Here is a 17,785-nt window from a genome sequence, read left to right as displayed (position 1 = left end):
TCTCATTTTTTTTTCCTTTTGATAGAGAAGTTTCAGATCCTTATGAATTCAAGGGACACGCAGTTTGCCTAGATGAGTAAAGCATGCCCTTAATAAGATCAAGTGTTTGGTGGAAACTGGAGCAATGTATAGACTGCATGACCACATAAGAGGGTATTCCTAAGTTCCTGTCAATTGCTTCCATGGGAAAATGGGGACCCAGTGTTTTCACTGTAAAGTGCGTCTCATTTCATTGACCCTCCCAAAAGCCAATTTCTTCATTCATTCAACCAAATAATATTTATTGAGCATTTATTACATGGGAGGCACAGTTAAAAGTACTGTAGTAAATGCAGAGACCAACACACAGAAAGCTCTCTACAGTAATAGAGCAGATATTCTGGTAGAGTTACTTTTTTAGTAAATAGTAAAGTTTTTTCTATACGTTTGTCCACTCAGGTTTCTACACAATATTTTTTCTCTGTGCTTTTACTTGTATGAATAAGACTGAGCTTTGAAGCCCCTCTTCAGATGAAAGTATCTGTGATACATATGGAGACACAGTTCCCAAAGGACGGTTTTACTAATGATGTACCCCACCCTTCAACCATAGAGCCACAGTAAGGTTGCTCAAGTTAGGAGAGGGAAGGAGAGATACATTCACTGATGAAGAAAAGAATGGAGCTAATTCATCAGTTGCTCACTTGGGGTGAGAACTAACAGAAGGCTGGGTTCCCATACTGCAAAAAAAAAAAAAAAAAAAAGTAGAGAATATATGTAATAGATATCCCAAAGGGAGAAACAAAGCAATAAAACATACTAAGAATTATAATTCAAATAAAGGAACAGTTGTGTGTACCTGGAAAAATCAGGCCATGGTGGTAAAAACTGAGACATAATAAATTTATAATATATGATATATTTTATTACGTTGTATTATAGTATGATGATCCCAAACTATTGGATTTCAAAGAAAAAAAACATTTGAATATCTAGGCAAAATACCCATGTCAGTTAAAAGGAAAAGGAAACAAGATTGCATTCATGCATTTTGATGGCAACACTTCACATCAGAAGATAAATAAAGTAGCATTCTTAAGACATACAAGGAAAGAAAACATGATCCCAGCATTTTATATCCAGACAAACCAAGTTCCATGCTACAAATAAACTACTGTGAACATGAGAGAGCTCAGGGAATAATCCTTCTGTGGATATATTCTAAGGGATTTATTAGTGAATGAGCTTTAAACCAACAAGATCAGTGAAGGTATGGGAGGGATAATCTTCATGAATACTAGCAAAGGGAGATATATAAATATATTATGGGCTGAATATACATGTGAAATGCATACTTATTATCTGCAGAACTAAGAATGAATAATGAACAGGCAAGAGGCAGTATTAATGTGATGGATACAGATTGACCACATAGATACAGTACAATTAAAAAAAAAAAAGTCCCTTCAATAAATGGTGCTGGGAAAACTGGGCAGCTATATGTAGAAGAATGAAACTCAACTCAAATTAGTCTGATAGAGTATTATATACAAATGTTCATTTAAAGGTAACTGTTAGTATAAAATACAAACCTTCCTAAATATCAAAAACATACTGAAAAAGAAACAGAGAATAAAGCAGTGAAGGATTAGAAATAGAGAGAGAAAGATGTAGAGATGTAGGTATTTAATACTTATATTACATATGCATAATTCACTATATGTTGTAGGACACTATTCATTATATATTGTATATCACTATTCATTATGACACATATATATATAAACTACATATATAATAAAAATTACATAACTAAAGTTAAACATATTGATCAATTGATCATACCAATACACATAATAGGCTCAACTCACCTGTAAAAAGAAAAAGATTTTCAGATTGGCTAAAAAATAAAAACACAACACTGCTGTATACAAGAGATACAACTAAAACAATCGGTTTCAGAAGGTTAAAAGAATAAAGACATATCATAGAAAATGCAAATAAAAGAAAGCAGAAGTCACAATTTTGATACCAAACAAGTGAGATTTATACCAAAAAGCATTATAGGACACAAAGTGGGATACTTCATGATGTTAAAGGCTACAATGAAGATATAACAACAAAGCTAAACTTTCAGAAACAGAAGGTGTTACAAGAATTAAAAGACACAGCCAAAATCAAAAACTAACACACTGTTGATGGACGTCTAGGTTCTTTCCATACATAGTTTGGCTACTGTAGACATTGCTGCTATAAGATGAATGGATAAAGAAGAGGTGGTGTATATATATGTATGTGTATGTATATATATATATATATATATATATATATATATATATATATATATACACACACAATGGAATACTATGCAGCCATCAAAAGAAATGAAATCTTGTCATTTGCAACAAGGTGGATGGAACTAGAAGGTATTATGCTTAGCAAAATAAGTCAATAAGAGAAAGATAACTATCATATGATCTCCCAAATGGAGATGCAATGTGGCAGGTTTGGGGGTTAGGAAAAGAATAAATGAAACAAGATGGGATCAGGAGGGAGACAGACCATAAGAGAATCTTAATCTCACAAAACAAACTGAGGGTTGATAGGAGGATGGGGGTAGGGAGAGGGTGGTGGGGTTATGGACATTGGGGAGGGTATGTGCTATGGTGAGTGCTGTGAAGTGTGTGAACCTGGTGATTCACAGACATGTACCATGGGGCTAATAATACATTATATGTTCATAAAAAAAATTTAAAACATATATTTAAAAAAACTAACACACTGTATGAAGAAAAACCATACGAAGAAAAATTAACAAGAATAGGAAATAACTACACATAATTAATAAGGCAGATCTTGCAGATACGGATCAAATCAAACCTCAAGGTAAAAAAGATACCTCTTGTTTTCAAGTGCACAATACTATTTTAATCATGAAAGCCTGAAAACAACACCAATGTCCATAAATAAGGAGCTGGATAAATAAATCATATTATGGCAACAGAACAGGACACTTTGTGGCTAAAAATGAAATGAAGAATATCTGAACTATACAACTGTGAAATAACATAATTCTGGGATAAATTGTTAAGTGAAGCAAAGCAAGTTGGAGTAAAGTGTATCTCATGTATCTCTGTCTGTCAAATAAATAAATAAATTCTTTTTAAAAAATTTAAAAAAATAGCCATGGGAGGGGAATTTTTACATTATAAAAATGATTCTCTGTGGGGGAAGGAAGGAACAGAAATAACAAGACTTCCTTAAACATGCCTCAATTTGTTGAATTTATTTTGGGACTACAAATACTTTCCATAATTGCAAAACAACATTTAAATTTTAAAAAGGGATTCCTAAAAACTATTTTTTTAAAAAGCCACTGAAAATTATATATATATATATATATATATATATATATATATATATATAAAAAGAAAGGTGAGAGGAATACATGTGAAAAAATGATATTCAAGATGTTTAAATTTTAAAATATAGAAGATGCAAAATAAAAAAAAAAAGGCCACTGAAGATGTGCTCTGTTCCATGCATGATGAAAATACTGTAAGTTTCAAGCATTCACCTCAGATGTCTCCATCCAGCTGGAGACAGACAATCACATTCAGGTTACAGTAGATGTGCAGAATCTGAGTGCTCCACAATGTGATATCAAACATAAAGGAGGAACAGATGAGGTTTAGAAAAGAAGAAGAAATGTCTAAGAAAACATAACAGAGGATGAAGCGCTCTGGGCTGGAACTTAAAGAAAGAATAAGGAATTGTTGATTTTTTAAAAGATTTTATTTATTTATTTGACAGACAAAGATCACAAGCAGGCAGAGAGGCAGGCAGAGAGAGGAAGGGAAGCAGGCTCCCTGCTGAGCAGAGAGTCTGATGGGGGCCTCAATCCCAGGATCCTGGAACCATGACCTGAGCTGAAGGCAGAGTCTTTAACCCACTGAGCCACCCAGGTGCCCTGGAATTGCTGATTTGATGTGGGAGAATGCACTTTCTAAGATTTAATAGCAAAATCAAAGGTATACACTTCATAAGACTCAGCAACCTAACACATCTCTATGTGAACTCTTAGAGAATAATGAGTACTTCATGGGTTCTTTAAGAAGAAAAATCAAAAAAGTAATTACAAAGCATTCAGAAGACTATCTGGCACATGGCAAGTACTCATAAACAGTATCTGTAATATCTCATTTCTCACTGTAGGTAAATGAGCCTTAAATACATAATGCTTGTTTTTGACACAAATTCTTGGAATATTTGCCCAAATCTTGTCTTTCAATATATCATAGTTAAGTGCCCATACAAACAGCAAAACTTATCTGTTTATATCTTCTTTAAGCAGAATGATTTGAATTTGAATTATGGAAAGAACACAAGAAAAAGATGCTTTAAATAAAACTTATTTATAATGCAGAATCTATTACATATGTTGGACAATCAAAAGAAAGATCAAACCTGCTCACCTTTACCATACTATATGTGAAGATTCCTAAAGGAAAAAGTTCATTTCTGAAAATTGTTCTTTCATCAAAAAGGAATGAGTCAAAGCTATAACTTGAGGAGGATTCATTACAATGAGTTTAGACACTGTGACACCCTGACTCTCCAATTATCCAGGAAATACAGTCCAGTCCTCCCATTATTTGTAGACAAGTAACCCCAGTGATGAGTCTTTCCTCTTATTTCCTTATCAGTACTCCACCTGACACTAGAATGCATTTTTCCACTTTGACCAAAAGAGAGAGAGAGAGACTGAGAGAGAGACTTGGCACTATAAAAGCCATCCTCAAAATATGATCATGGAAAAAGAGGAATTAAATTCTTGATCATATTTTGAGGATTATATCACAACGACAGTCTCTCTCTTTTGGGGGGAAGGGCAAAGTGGAAAAGTGCTACTGTCAGGTGGGGTGCTGATAAGGAAATAGGAGAAAACTCATCACTAGGTGAAACAGGTGATAGGAATTAAGGAGGGCATTTGTAATGAGCACTGGGTGATGTATGGAACTGCTGAATCACTGTATCATACACCAGAAACTAATGTAACACTGTATGTTAACTATACTTGAATTAAAATAAAATATGACCACTGGAGTCATACACAAAAATGGGACACATGGAAAAAGTCAATAATAGAATATCATATGACAGTTCCAACATATAAGATATAATATACAGAAAAATATGCAAATGTGGTTCAGTGAATCACAATGCTGCAGGAAAAGGGAAATGATGCTTTTCTCAGATAACAGCATATTTAACCTAATAAACATAATTATTAACTTGTAACACTAATTGCTTCCTGGTAGGAAAAACAAGAATGCTCCTTGTGGTAACATCAGCTACTCAGCAGAGTATAAGAGGGGACAGAGGTGAGGAGACTTTCAAACTCAAGAAACCACTCTTGTGGAAACCCACCTATACCCACTTGTGGAACCCCACTCCTCCCACTGACACCATGGTCAACTCCTGTTGTGGATCCGTCTGCTCAAACCAGAGCAGTGGCCAGGAGGCCTGCTGCCACCCCAGCTGCTGCCAGACCACCTGCTGCAGGACCACCTGCTGCTGCCCCAGCTGCTGTGTGTCCAGCTGCTGCCGCCCCTCCTGCTGCGGTTCCAGCTGCTGCAGGCCCAGCTGCTGTGGCTCCAGCTGCTGCCGCCCCACCTGCTGCCAGACCACCTGCTGCAGGACCACCTGCTGCCGCCCCAGCTGCTGTGTGTCCACCTGCTGCCAGCCCAGCTGCTGCCAGCCCTCCTGCTGTGGCTCCAGCTGCTGCAGGCCCAGCTGTTGCACTTCTAGCTGCTGCCGTCCCACCTGCTGCCAGACCACCTCCTGCAGGACCACCTGCTGCCGCCCCAGCTGCTGTGTGTCCAGCTGCTGCCAGCCCTCCTGCTGTGGCTCCAGCTGCTGTGGCTCCAGCTGCTGCAGGCCTAGCTGCTGCATTTCCAGCTGCTGTCGCCCCACCTGCTGTGGATCCAGCTGCAGTGGCTCCAGCTGCTGTGGCACTAGCTGCTGCCGCCCCTCCTGCTGCTGCCCCTCCTGCTGCCTGCGCCCAGTCTGTGGCCAGGTCTCCTGCCACACCACCTGCTATCGCCCCACCTGTGTCATCTCCACCTGCCCCCGCCCCATGTGCTGTGCCTCCTCTTGCTGTTGAGCTCCCTGCCCTCTGACTACCATCTCTGCTTACCTCTGCCCCCCAGATATAGATTCTTTTTGTGAGGACCCTTTTTGTGCTGACCTTTAGGACACATGCAATGGGGTTAATGTTGCTCAACTGAGTTTGGTCTCATTATTCTAATGAGTCCATCAGTGTCCCACTGACACTATGAGCATATTCTGGCCTCAGTCCAAATTCTACTAGTGGACCTCTCCCTTTCATCCAAGTGTGAATTTTCTTACAACATACCAACTGTTGTATTGACCAACTCTCCCAAATTCTCCTTAATTTTGAGGCACCAACTCATCAAGCTCAAGGGGCTAAAGTTTGATTGCAGTATTTCTACATTACAGATTTTTATAGTCTCTCTTAATTGTCCAGTGGATTCTTTTATAATTCTTAATCCCCTTTCTTATGTTATAACTCTATGCCAAAATAAACCAACACTTTCCTGTACAAAAATTCAGTGTATTAGTACTCTTCTTTAAGATTTTCAGTGCAGTCACTGGGTAAGACTGATGAGTCACTGACTTCTACCTCTGAAACCAAAAATACATTATATGTTAATTGAATTTGGATTAAAAAATAAAATAAAAAATAAATTTTTAAAAAAGTTTTTAATGCAGTCTGGACAACTATATTTTACCTAGACATGTAGGACAGACAACATGGCTTTGTCAATTTTTCAATAGAGGGAAAGCCCAATTTAGTCACAGCTTCAGTTTCACTGGCAGTCTATTAAGTTCTTAGATAAAACAGACATTCTTGGGAATTCATGGATAAAAATCAGAGAGAATTTTTTTTGGAAAACCTGTAAGAAATTAATGCTCCCTGGGACATCTTTTCCATACTATGTATCTGTGAACGCAGTTAATAGTAACTATAAGGAAAATGAAATTGAATGTAGCTGTGAGGAATTGATGATTTGGGGAAAACATAATGAAAGGCTGAGGTTGATAAATCAGATATTAAAGGACAGATGTAAAAGTCAAAGGTTTCACTGGCAGCATAAAAATGGACTCTCTTAAAGATTAAACAAAGCTGAGGACCAAGGCTAGGACTTCGTCAGAGGAGGAGCAGAGCTCCAGAGGTGGTTGTTCATTCAGCCTGGGTAGTTCTGCCATGCCAAGGTCAGGGCCCTAGTTGGGAGAGAAGGAGACCCTGAGATAGGAGATGGAGACATCTGGAATGAAGCACTTGAAGATCTTGAGTTCCCAAATTTCCCTGAATCCTCTGGGCTTGCAAAAGTGATAAGATTTCCTTGTTGACTTTTAGCGCCACCTCCATTCTTGAAGATGATACAGAAGCTTCAGTGTTGAAAAACAGGCAATAAAAGCTCCCTTCACTACCTTCTCACACCTCACTTTGTCACAGACCAATAACTATGGCTAAATTACACAACTAACCCAGAGAACAGCTGAATGTGTTAATGGGAGACTGTATCCCACAAGATCTAAAGTCTGCTTGCTGTTGGTGATAATCACCTAGGACCATATTTCATTTAGGCATAGCAAAATCATGATATTGCAATTCTATTGTTGCTCTGCCTGCTATTTATTAGCTGGGATAATTCCATACAGAGAAACTTCCCCACATCAAATTTAGTAATCCACATGTATAGGAAAGGCAAAATAAATGTTTGATTCTTCCCTTTTATTTACCAGTTTGCATACTCCAAGACTGATGTAAGAGTTTGCTGGTTTTTTCTTAATTTTGCATTAATATGAACTCATAGATTTCAATATACTTGATAGTGAATCAGTCCGTTCCAGTTCATATCCCTCTATTGATCCTCAAATAAGCAACTTCAAGTTGGCCTCCAAGACCTAGTAATCTTTGAAAATTCCTCTTTTTCATGTAACAGGATATTACAGACTTGTTTGTACACTTCCTTCCCCAGACTTCTAATCAACAATTTCTCTGAGGCCCGCCAGTTCCTTTCAGGAGGAAACAGTATTTGAGACCATAAACTGAAATATGCAGGTGTTCATTACTAGTAAATCACTTTGTTTTAGCTTTTCCAACATTCACAACTAGAAAATATGTATTTAAATGGTAAACCATGTCATGGGTTTCTACTGAGAACTACAGGGCTTTTACTAAACCTCATATATCTTACTTATAACTCTCATTTCCCCTCTGCCAAAAATGTCTCAATTACACCATTGTATTTACTCATTTTCTTTATTCTATATTCTATATGTCCTATATATATTCTATATTCTATATGTTCTATATATTCTATATGTTTGTCCAACACTCTCAGAATACATTACCAATACTAACAACAACTAACAACAATATGGATATTGGAAACAAGACTGTTTTTCAGTTGTTTTATTTATTTTTGATCTTCGAATAGTTGCTTTTTATGCCTGGATATACAGTTACATTCTTTTATTATTGTTGTTGTTTTAATGATTTTGATATTTCAAAAACTTTAATTTTATTTTATAACCATGTAAAATATTGACATGAGTCCAAAGTCAATCCTACAGAACAAGGTATATCCCAAGAATTTAGCTTTTATCCTCTGTTTCGCCACTCTGATACTTCCATTACTTTTTGTTTTCTTCTCAGTTTTATTAAGGTACAACTGACATACAAAAGTTGCACTTACTTTAACCATATAATTTGATGTTTTGATATATACAGTTGAAATCAACACCACGTCAAGGTAATGAACATCTATCACCGCCTTTATAGTTCCTTCCCATCCCCTACCCCCAGTCAACCACCAATCCACTGTCACTATAAATGTTTCCATTTTCTAGAATTTAATGGAATCCTACTATTGTGTACCCTACCTTGCCTTTTCACTCAGCATAATTATATTGAAATTCATGTTGTCATGTGTATCACTAGTTCTTTTTTTTTTCAGCTACTTTTTCTATATTTTCCAAGTTCATGTTTTATTTTAATCCATTCCTCTGTCTCTCCCATGCACGTGTGTGCCATGCTCTCTCAAAAATATGGAACACTTCGTGACTTTGTGTGTCATCTTTGCACAGGGGCCATGCTAATCCTCTCTGTATTGTTCCAACTTTAGTATATGTGGGGCCCAAGTGAGCACTAGTGCATTTCTTTTTATGACTGAGAAGACTTCCACAGTATGGACACATGACATTTATCTGTTCACTTGCTGGTAGACACTTGAGTGGTTCCCAGATTTTTTATATTACAAATAGTCCCCATGAACATTTGTAAATAAGTCTTGGATATATCATTTTAATTTTATTTTTTAAATTTTAATTCCAGTATAGTTAACATGCACTGTTATATTAGTTTCAGGTGTACAATATAGTGATTCAGCAATTCCATACATTACTCAGTGCTCATCAAGGTAAGTGTACTCTTAACCACCCATCCACCTACCCACCTCCTCTCTGGTAACTATCTGTTCTCTATGGTTAAGAGTAACTTTTTTGGGTTTCCTCTCACCCCCACCTTTGTTCCTATGATTTCTCTCAGGTAAATACTTTGGGGTGGAATGGCTAGGTCATATCATAGGTATATCTTTAACTCTTTAAAAAACTGTCAAACTGTTTTACAAGGGGATTGTGCCATTTTATGTTCTTTCCTTGTATGAAAGTTCCAATGGTTTCATATTATCACCAACACTTCATAAGGTCAGTCTTGTTAATGTCAACCATTCTAGAGTGCATATGGTGTTATCTCATTGTGGTTTTAATGTGAATTTTACTAATGATTAATGATATTAAACATCTTTACATGGGTTGACTTTCCACCTGTGTATTTGCTTTGATGAAGGTCTCAAATCTGTTGCCCATTTTTGTTGGGTTGCTTCTCTTCTTCTTATTGAGTGGTAAGAATTCTTTATATGTTCTATATACAAATCCTTGTGAGATGTATGTTCTGTTAAGTATTTTCTCCAGGGTGTGGCTTGCCTTTTAATTTCCTAAACAGTATCTTTTTTTAAATTTCTATTTTAATTTCAGGTAGCTAAAATAGTGTTATATTAATTTCTCATGTAAAACCATGATTCAACAATTCTATACATCACCCTGCACTCACCACAACAAGTGAATTCCTTAATCCCCTTCACCTATTTCACCCATCACCCACCCTCTGGTAACCATCAGTTTGTTTTCTATAGTTAGGAGCCTGATTCTTTTTTATTTTTAATTTTTTAAAATTTTTTTATAAACATATATTTTTTGACCCAGGGGTACAGGTCTGTGAATCGCCAGGTTTACATACTTCACAGCACTCACCATAGCACATACCCTCCCCAATGTCCATAACCCCACCACCCTCTCCCTAAACCCCTCCCCCTGGCCACCCTCAGTTTGTTTTGTGAGATTAAGAGTCTCTTATGGTTTGTCTCCCTCCCGATCCCATCTTCTTTCATTTATTCTTTTCCTACCCCCCAAACCCCCCACGTTGCATCTCCACTTCCTCATATCAGGGAGAGATCATATAATAGTTGTCTTTCTCTGACTGACTTATTTCGCTAAGAATAATACCCTCTAGTTCCATCCACATCATTGCAAATGGCAAGATTTCATTTCTTTTGATGGCTGCATAGTATTCCATTGTATATATATACCATATCTTCTTTATCCATTCATCTGTTGATGGACATCTAGGTTCTTTCCATAGTTTGGCTATTGTGGACATTGCTGCTATAAATATTTGGGTGCACATGCCCCTTCAGACCACTATGTTTGTATCTTTAGGGTGAATACCCAGTAGTGCAATTGTTGGGTCATAGGGAAGCTCTATTTTCAACTTTTTGAGGAACCTCCATGCTGTTTTCCAGAGTGGTTGCACCAGCTTGCATTCCCACCAAGAGTGTAGGAGGGTTCCCCTTTCTCCACATAGGAGTCTGATTCTTAATTGGTTTCTCTCTATATATATTTTTTCCCCTTTGCTCATGTGTTTTGCTTCTTAAACTCCACGTATGAGTGAAATAATATGGTATTTGTCTTTCTCTGACTGACTGACTCGCTTAGAATTATACTCTCTAGCTCCATCCATATCATTGCCATTGGCAAGATTTCATTTTTCTCTGCAGCTGAATACTTTTCCACTGGCAAGAGAAACCCCATTCTCTTTATTCATCCATCTGTAGGTGGACATTTGGAGACTTGGGCTTCCATCCAAGAGCTACCATCAGTCACGCTGCTATAACACAAGGATGTACGTATCCCTTCAAATTCATGTTTTGGTATTTGGGGAGGGTAGGGAAGATCCAGCAGTGCAATTACTGGATCATATGGTAGTTCTACTTAATCTTTTTGAGGAAACTACATACTGTTTCCCACAGTAGAAGCACCCCGCCCAATGTCTGCATTCCCACCAATAGCGTGGGAGGATTCCCCTTTCTCCACTTCCTTACCAACACCTGTTGTTTCTTCTGTTGTTGATTGTAGTCATGCTGAAAGGTGTGAGGTGCTATCTCAATATAATTTCTATTTGCATTTCCATGATGGTAAATAATGATGAGCACCTATATGTCATCTTTGGAGAAATGTCTGTTCATGTACTCTGCCCATTATATAATTGGGTTATTTGCTTTGGGTGTTGAATTTTATAAGTTGTGCATATATTTTGGATACTAATTCTTTATCAAACACATCATTTGTAACTATCGTCTCCCATTCAGTTGGTTGCTTTTTAAAAAGTTTTGTTGATGAACATTTTTTCATGTGTCCCATAGCCATTTGTATGTCTTCATTGGAGAAGTGTCTGTTCATGTCTTCTGCCCATTTTTTTATATGATTCTCTGTTTTGTGTGTTGAGTTTGAGGAGTTCTTTATAGATCTTGGATATCATCCCTTTGTCTGTATTGTCATTTGCAAAGATATTCTCCCATTCTGTGGATTGCCTCTTTGTTTTGCTGACTGTTTCCTTTGCTGTGCAGAAGCTTTTGATCTTAATGAAGTCCCAAAAGTTCATCTTCGCTTTTGTTTCCTTTGCCTTTGGAGACCTATCTTGAAAGAAGCTGCTGTGGCTGATATCGAAGAGGTTACTGCCTATGTTCTCCTCTGGGATTCTGATGGATTCCTGTCTCACGTTGAGGTCTTCTATCCATTTTGAGTTGAAAATAAATTTTTTTAAAAAGTTTTGTTGATCATTTCTTTCACTGTGCATAGGCTTTTATTTTAATGTATTCTCAATAGTTCATTTTTGCTTTTATTTCCTTTGCCTCAGGAGACAAATCTAGAAAAAAGTTGCTACAGCAAATATCGAAGAGGTTACTGCCTAAACAGTATCTTTTGAAAACTAATTTTTATTTTGATGGAATCCGAGGACTTGATTGTTCTGGAATGCAATTAAGTTGATTTAACAGTCTGATCCTTTCAAGACTTGCTTATAAACTGATGGTGGGATTAGAGCAGCCCTTACTCTAGGGAAAAATCTGCCTCACTCCTGAGGCAATACTATTCTAAGTCCTTTAACCAATGACCCATGAATTACAAGATTTTTCACTCTGGCTCATGGGAACATGAGGTGTTTCTGGCCTCTTGTCAGCTCCAAGGATTGTTCTGTGGGTTTTTTGTTGTTGTTGCTGTTGTTGTTGTTTGTTTTTTGTTTTTTATTTTCAGCATAACGATATTCATTGTTTTTGCACCACACCCAGTGCTCCATGCAATATGTGCCCTCTCCAATACCCACCACCTGGTTCCCCCAACCTCCTACCCCCCACCCCTTCAAAACCCTCAGATTGATTTTCAGAGTCCATAGCCTCTCATGGTTCACTTCCCCTTCCAATTTCCCTCAACTGCCTTCCCCTCTCCATCTCCCCTTGTCCTCCATGCTATTTGTTATGCTCCACGAATAAGTGAAACTGTATGATAATTGACTCTCTCTGCTTGACTTATTTCACTCAGCATAATCTCTTCCAGTCCCATCCATGTTGCTACAAAAGTTGGGTATTTATCCTTTCCAATGGAGGCATAATACTCCATAGTGTATATGGACCACATCTTCCTTATCCATTTGTCCGTTGAAGGGCATCTTGGTTCTTTCCACAGTTTGGCCACTGTGGCCATTGCTGCTATAAACATTGGGGTACAGATGGCCCTTCTTTTCACTACATCTGTATCTTTGGGGTAAATACCCAGTAGTGCAATGGCAGGGACATAGGGAAGCTCTATTTTTAATTTCTTGAGGAATCTCCACACTGTTTTCCCAAGTGGCTGCACCAACTTGCATTCCCACCAACAGTGGAAGAGGGTTCCCTTTTCTCCACATTCCCTCCAGCACATGTTGCTTCCTGTCTTGCTAATTTTGGTCATTCTAACTGGTGTAAAGTGATATCTCAATGTGGTTTTAATGTGAATCTCTCTGATGGCTAGTGATTTTGAACATTTTTTCATGTGTCTGATAGCCATTTGTATGTCTTCATTGGAGAAGTGTTTGTTCATTACCTTCTGCCCATTTTTTATATGACTGTCTGTTTTGTGCATGTTGAGTTTGAGGAGTTCTTTATAGATCCTGGATATCAACCTTTTGTCTGTACTGTCATTTGCAAATATCTTCTCCCCTTCCGTGGGTTGCCTCTTTGTTTTGTTGACTGTTTCCTTTGCTATGCAGAAGCTTTTGATTTTGTAAGGATGGTTCAACATTCGCAAATCAATCAATGTGATAGAACAAATTAATAAGAGAAGAGAGAAGAACCACATGGTCCTCTCAATTGATGCAGAAAAAGCATTTGACAAAATCCAGCATCCGTTCCTGATTAAAACGTTTCAAAGTATAGGGATAGAGGGAACATTCCTGAACTTCATAAAATCTATCTATGAAATACCCACAGCAAATATCATCCTCAATGGGAAAAAGCTCACAGCCTTCCCATTGAAATCAGGAACACGACAAGGATGCCCACTCTCACCACTCTAGTTCACCATAGTATTAGAAATCCTAGCAACAGCAAATAGACAACAAAGAGAAATAAAAGGTATCCAAATTGGCAATGAAGAAGTCAAACTCTCTCTCTTCGCAGATGACATGATTCTTTATATGGAAAACCCAAAAGACTCCACCCCAAACTACTAGAACTCATACAACAATTCAGCAATGTGGCAGGATACAAAGTCAATGTACAGAAATCAGTGGCTTTCTTATACACTAACAATGAAAATACAGAAAGGGAAACTAGAGAATCGATTCCATTCACTATAGCACCAAGAACCATAAGATACCTGGGAATAAACCTAACCAAAGAGGTAAAGGTTCTGTACTCGAAGAACTACAGAACACTCATGAAAGAAACTGAAGAAGACACAAAAAGATGGAAGACCATTCCATGCTCTTGGATCAGAAGAATAAACATTGTTAAAATGTCTATGCTGCCTAGAACAATCTATACTTTTAATGCCATCTTGATCAAAATTCCACCAGTATTTTTCAAAGAGCTGGAGCAAATAATCCTAAGATTTGTATGGAATCAGAAGAGACCCCAAATCTCTAAGGAAATGTTGAAAAACAAAAATCAAACTGGGGGCATCACGTTACCTGATTTCAAGCTTTACTACAAAGCTGTGATCACCAAGACAGCATGGTGCTGGCATAAAAACAGACACACAGACCAGTGGAACAGAGTAGAGAGCCCAGATATGGACCCTCAACTCTATGGTCAAATAATCTTCGACAAAGCAGGAAAAAATATACAGTGGAAAAAAGACAGTCTCTTCAATAAATGGTGCTGGGGAAACTGGGCAGCTATATGTAGAAGAATGAAACTCGACCATTCTCTTACACCATACACAAAGATAAACTCAAAATGGATAAAAGACCTCAACATGAGACAGGAATCCATCAGAATCCTAGAGGAGAACATAGGCAGTAACCTCTTCGATATCAGCCACAGCAGCTTCTTTCAAGATATGTCTCCAAAGGCAAAGGAAACAAAAGCGAAGATGAACTTTGGGGACCTCATGAAGATCAAAAGATTCTCTTTGTTTTATATGGGTAGGGTGGGGCAGGGCCGATTTTTTTTCTGCCCTTGGGCAGTTTCTTCATGCACATGCACTCGTAAGTACTCAGCTGAAGATGCAGGTGGATCTTCTGCAGACCTCTGGGGTTCTCTGTGCAACTCTTTCCTCTCTGATACCATATCCTGTGAATTGCAGTTGATTTGGTCTCCTTCATGCCAGCTCTGTCTCCTCAAGTCAGGAGGATTACCAGGCTCTACCTGGTTCTCTCTCCCAGAGCTACACCCCCCCCCCAGAAACTCTTCAAGAAATAAACTGAGGCAATTCTATGGATCACCTCATTTGTTTCCCTTCTCTAAGGCACCAGTGTTCTGACCTGATAGCCAATGTCTAAAAGCCACAGTTTCATTTATTTTGACTGTTTTTTTAGTTGCTTCAGGCAGAAGTGTAAATCTAGTCCCTAAGACTCCTCAGCAGGAATTGTAAGTCCCTTTTTAATTTTTGTTTTGTTTCCTCTGCTCTTTCTCTGTTCTTCCAGTATTTAAAAAATTCATGTAATATATGCAAATAGATTTTCTATATGTGTTCCCTTATTTTTTTTCTACCTGCAGTATTTTTTTTCCCAAATTTTCATTTAAATTCTAGTTAGTTAACATGTAGTATAATATTGGTTTCAGGAGTAGAACTTAGTGATTCATCACTTACATAGAACACCCAGGGCTCATCATAACTAGAGTACTCCTTAATCCCCTTCACCCATCTAGCCCATCCCCCACCCACATCCCTCCCTTATTTGTTTAGACACATTGTAGAACATTATGGACACTTTGCTCCATCTGCTTTATCATCTCTTAACAATATACTGGAGATTACTTCATAGTAGCATATAAAGATACTCTTTATTCCTTTTTTACAGCTGAATAGTACTCCATCATGGGGATACAACAGAGCTCATTCACCACTACACTACTGAAGGACACCCAAGTTGTGTCTAGCTCTTGTTATTGTTTTGTTTTTACAAATAGCAGTGCCATAAGTAATCTTGCATAACATCTTTTCATAGTTTTGCCTGAGTACCTTGACAATTTATAGAATAGGGATATTGGAGTCAAAGAATAATGCTTAGAATTACTGTCAAATCTTCATAAGAAAGGTATGAGCATGTCTATTTCCACAGAATCTTACTATTAGAGAATATTGTGAAATTTTGAATTTTTTACAGTCTCACAGGTGAGAAGTGGTATCCTATATAATTTCATTTCCATTCTTATGTATGAGACTAGACATCTTTCTATGATGGAGAATGATCTGAATCTCATTTTCCCATCAGGTTTTTCCTCTTCTCCAGTATAATTTTAGAAGTGCTTTATATATTAACATCATTGGCTCTTTGTCTTTGGTATAAATTGCAGGTATTTTTTTTTTTTCCATTCAGTCGGTTGTCTTTTTACTTTGTTTCTGGAGATTTTAAACTATTTTCCTTATTACAAATAATTATCTTTTCACTATCTGAATTTAATTGTAAAATGTATGTGTATACAATTGAAAAAATATTAAATTATGAGTCCTCTTTAATGATGAGGTCTCCTGTTACCTCTACTGCCCCATTTTGTAAGTGATCTTGGTTGACTCTCTTTGAAGTGCTATTGATTGCATCTCTATCCTCCTTACTACTCCCATTGCCACCAACCTAGATAGGCATTCATCTCCCATCCTTAGCCTACAGCCACCACCTAAACTTTCCTCCTACTTCCCGTTACTCCTCCACCCCCAGGCAAATAATATTTTAAAGGCCTAGATGTTCTCTCACACCTTTCTCCCAACTGTGTGATGATACAGTTTCTTTGTATAAATTCAAGAATATCTCTACATTCTCCTCATTTTAGCAGTGGACTATTATTTGTCTTTACTATCCTATACATACCAACCAGACAAGTCATTTACTCCACGAGAAGCCAAAATAAACCCCCATTCAATTATATCCCCATTGTCTGAATGTTTTTCTTTTTTCCACCCATCTAGATTATCTATAGTATGATAAAGGGTGAGTAAATGCCTTATGTTTTCAGTAAATTCCACATTCACTCAACTAACATTCATTCAGAGCAATTGCTAGGCACCCTGTTTATATATATGAATAAGCCAATCTCTGACCTCATGGGGTATACAGAAGGAATAGGGGGGAAAAAGATATAAACCAGTTACAGTAGAGTGTGATACCCTATATCACAGGTACCTTGGATTAAAAGGAAAAGAAGGATTCATTTTGAGTGTGGTAGATGTCAAGAAAGACATTAGAGATGAGTTGGTGAGTTGGTATCCAGACTAAATATCTGGCCTTTTCTATGTATGAGCAAGAGTTTGTGAATTGACAAGATAGAAAGCATATTTAAACAAATGAAACAGTATGAGAAATGACATGGAATTATTATTCCTCATACCCATTTGAAACTTCTAAGAAAGAACCATCTTCTCTATTGACTATATGATTTCAATCTATCTGAACCTCAATTACTTCATGTCTGAGGAATTAAGAAAAATTGTGACCACCTCTTAGAGACCTTACGAAGCATAAACAAGGTAACAATTAAAGACTCAGAAAATTCCTGACACACAATAGGCACTCAAAAATAGTAACTATTACTATTATCTCATATTTCATAAGTGTACAGATTTAAATACATAATTTTTATTTATCATACTATGTTCTACATGCTTGCCAAACCCCTACATA

General features: G+C 37.4%; 1 protein-coding gene and 1 non-coding gene across 6 annotated transcripts; one reads left to right on the top strand and one right to left on the bottom strand.

Annotated features, from left to right (window-relative positions):
* Positions 1–5,449: 5,449 nt before the first annotated feature.
* LOC123392297 (keratin-associated protein 4-6-like) lies at positions 5,450–6,194 on the top strand. Of its 5 annotated transcripts, none has more exons than XM_045080973.1 (2): positions 5,450–5,574; positions 5,680–6,194. In XM_045080973.1, the coding sequence occupies exons 1-2, from the start codon at positions 5,450–5,452 to the stop codon at positions 6,143–6,145; spliced, it is 591 nt and encodes a 196-aa protein (XP_044936908.1). In that variant the 3' UTR covers positions 6,146–6,194. The 5 variants fall into 5 exon arrangements, with proteins under 5 accessions (XP_044936908.1, XP_044936906.1, XP_044936907.1 ...); XM_045080971.1 differs by having other exon boundaries at positions 5,641–6,194; XM_045080972.1 differs by having other exon boundaries at positions 5,450–5,739; positions 5,830–6,194.
* Positions 6,195–9,114: 2,920 nt separating this feature from the next.
* On the bottom strand, positions 9,115–9,221 carry LOC123392314. The gene has a single exon (XR_006607036.1). It is a non-coding gene; the product is annotated as a U6 spliceosomal RNA (small nuclear RNA).
* Between the last annotated feature and the right edge of the window lie 8,564 nt (positions 9,222–17,785).

Source organism: Mustela putorius, unplaced genomic scaffold (assembly GCF_011764305.1).
Source record: "Mustela putorius furo isolate JIRA1106 unplaced genomic scaffold, ASM1176430v1.1 tig00000487_pilon_pilon_pilon, whole genome shotgun sequence".
NCBI classification, from domain to species: Eukaryota; Metazoa; Chordata; class Mammalia; order Carnivora; family Mustelidae; genus Mustela; species Mustela putorius.
This window is presented reverse-complemented; position numbering and strand designations above follow the sequence as displayed.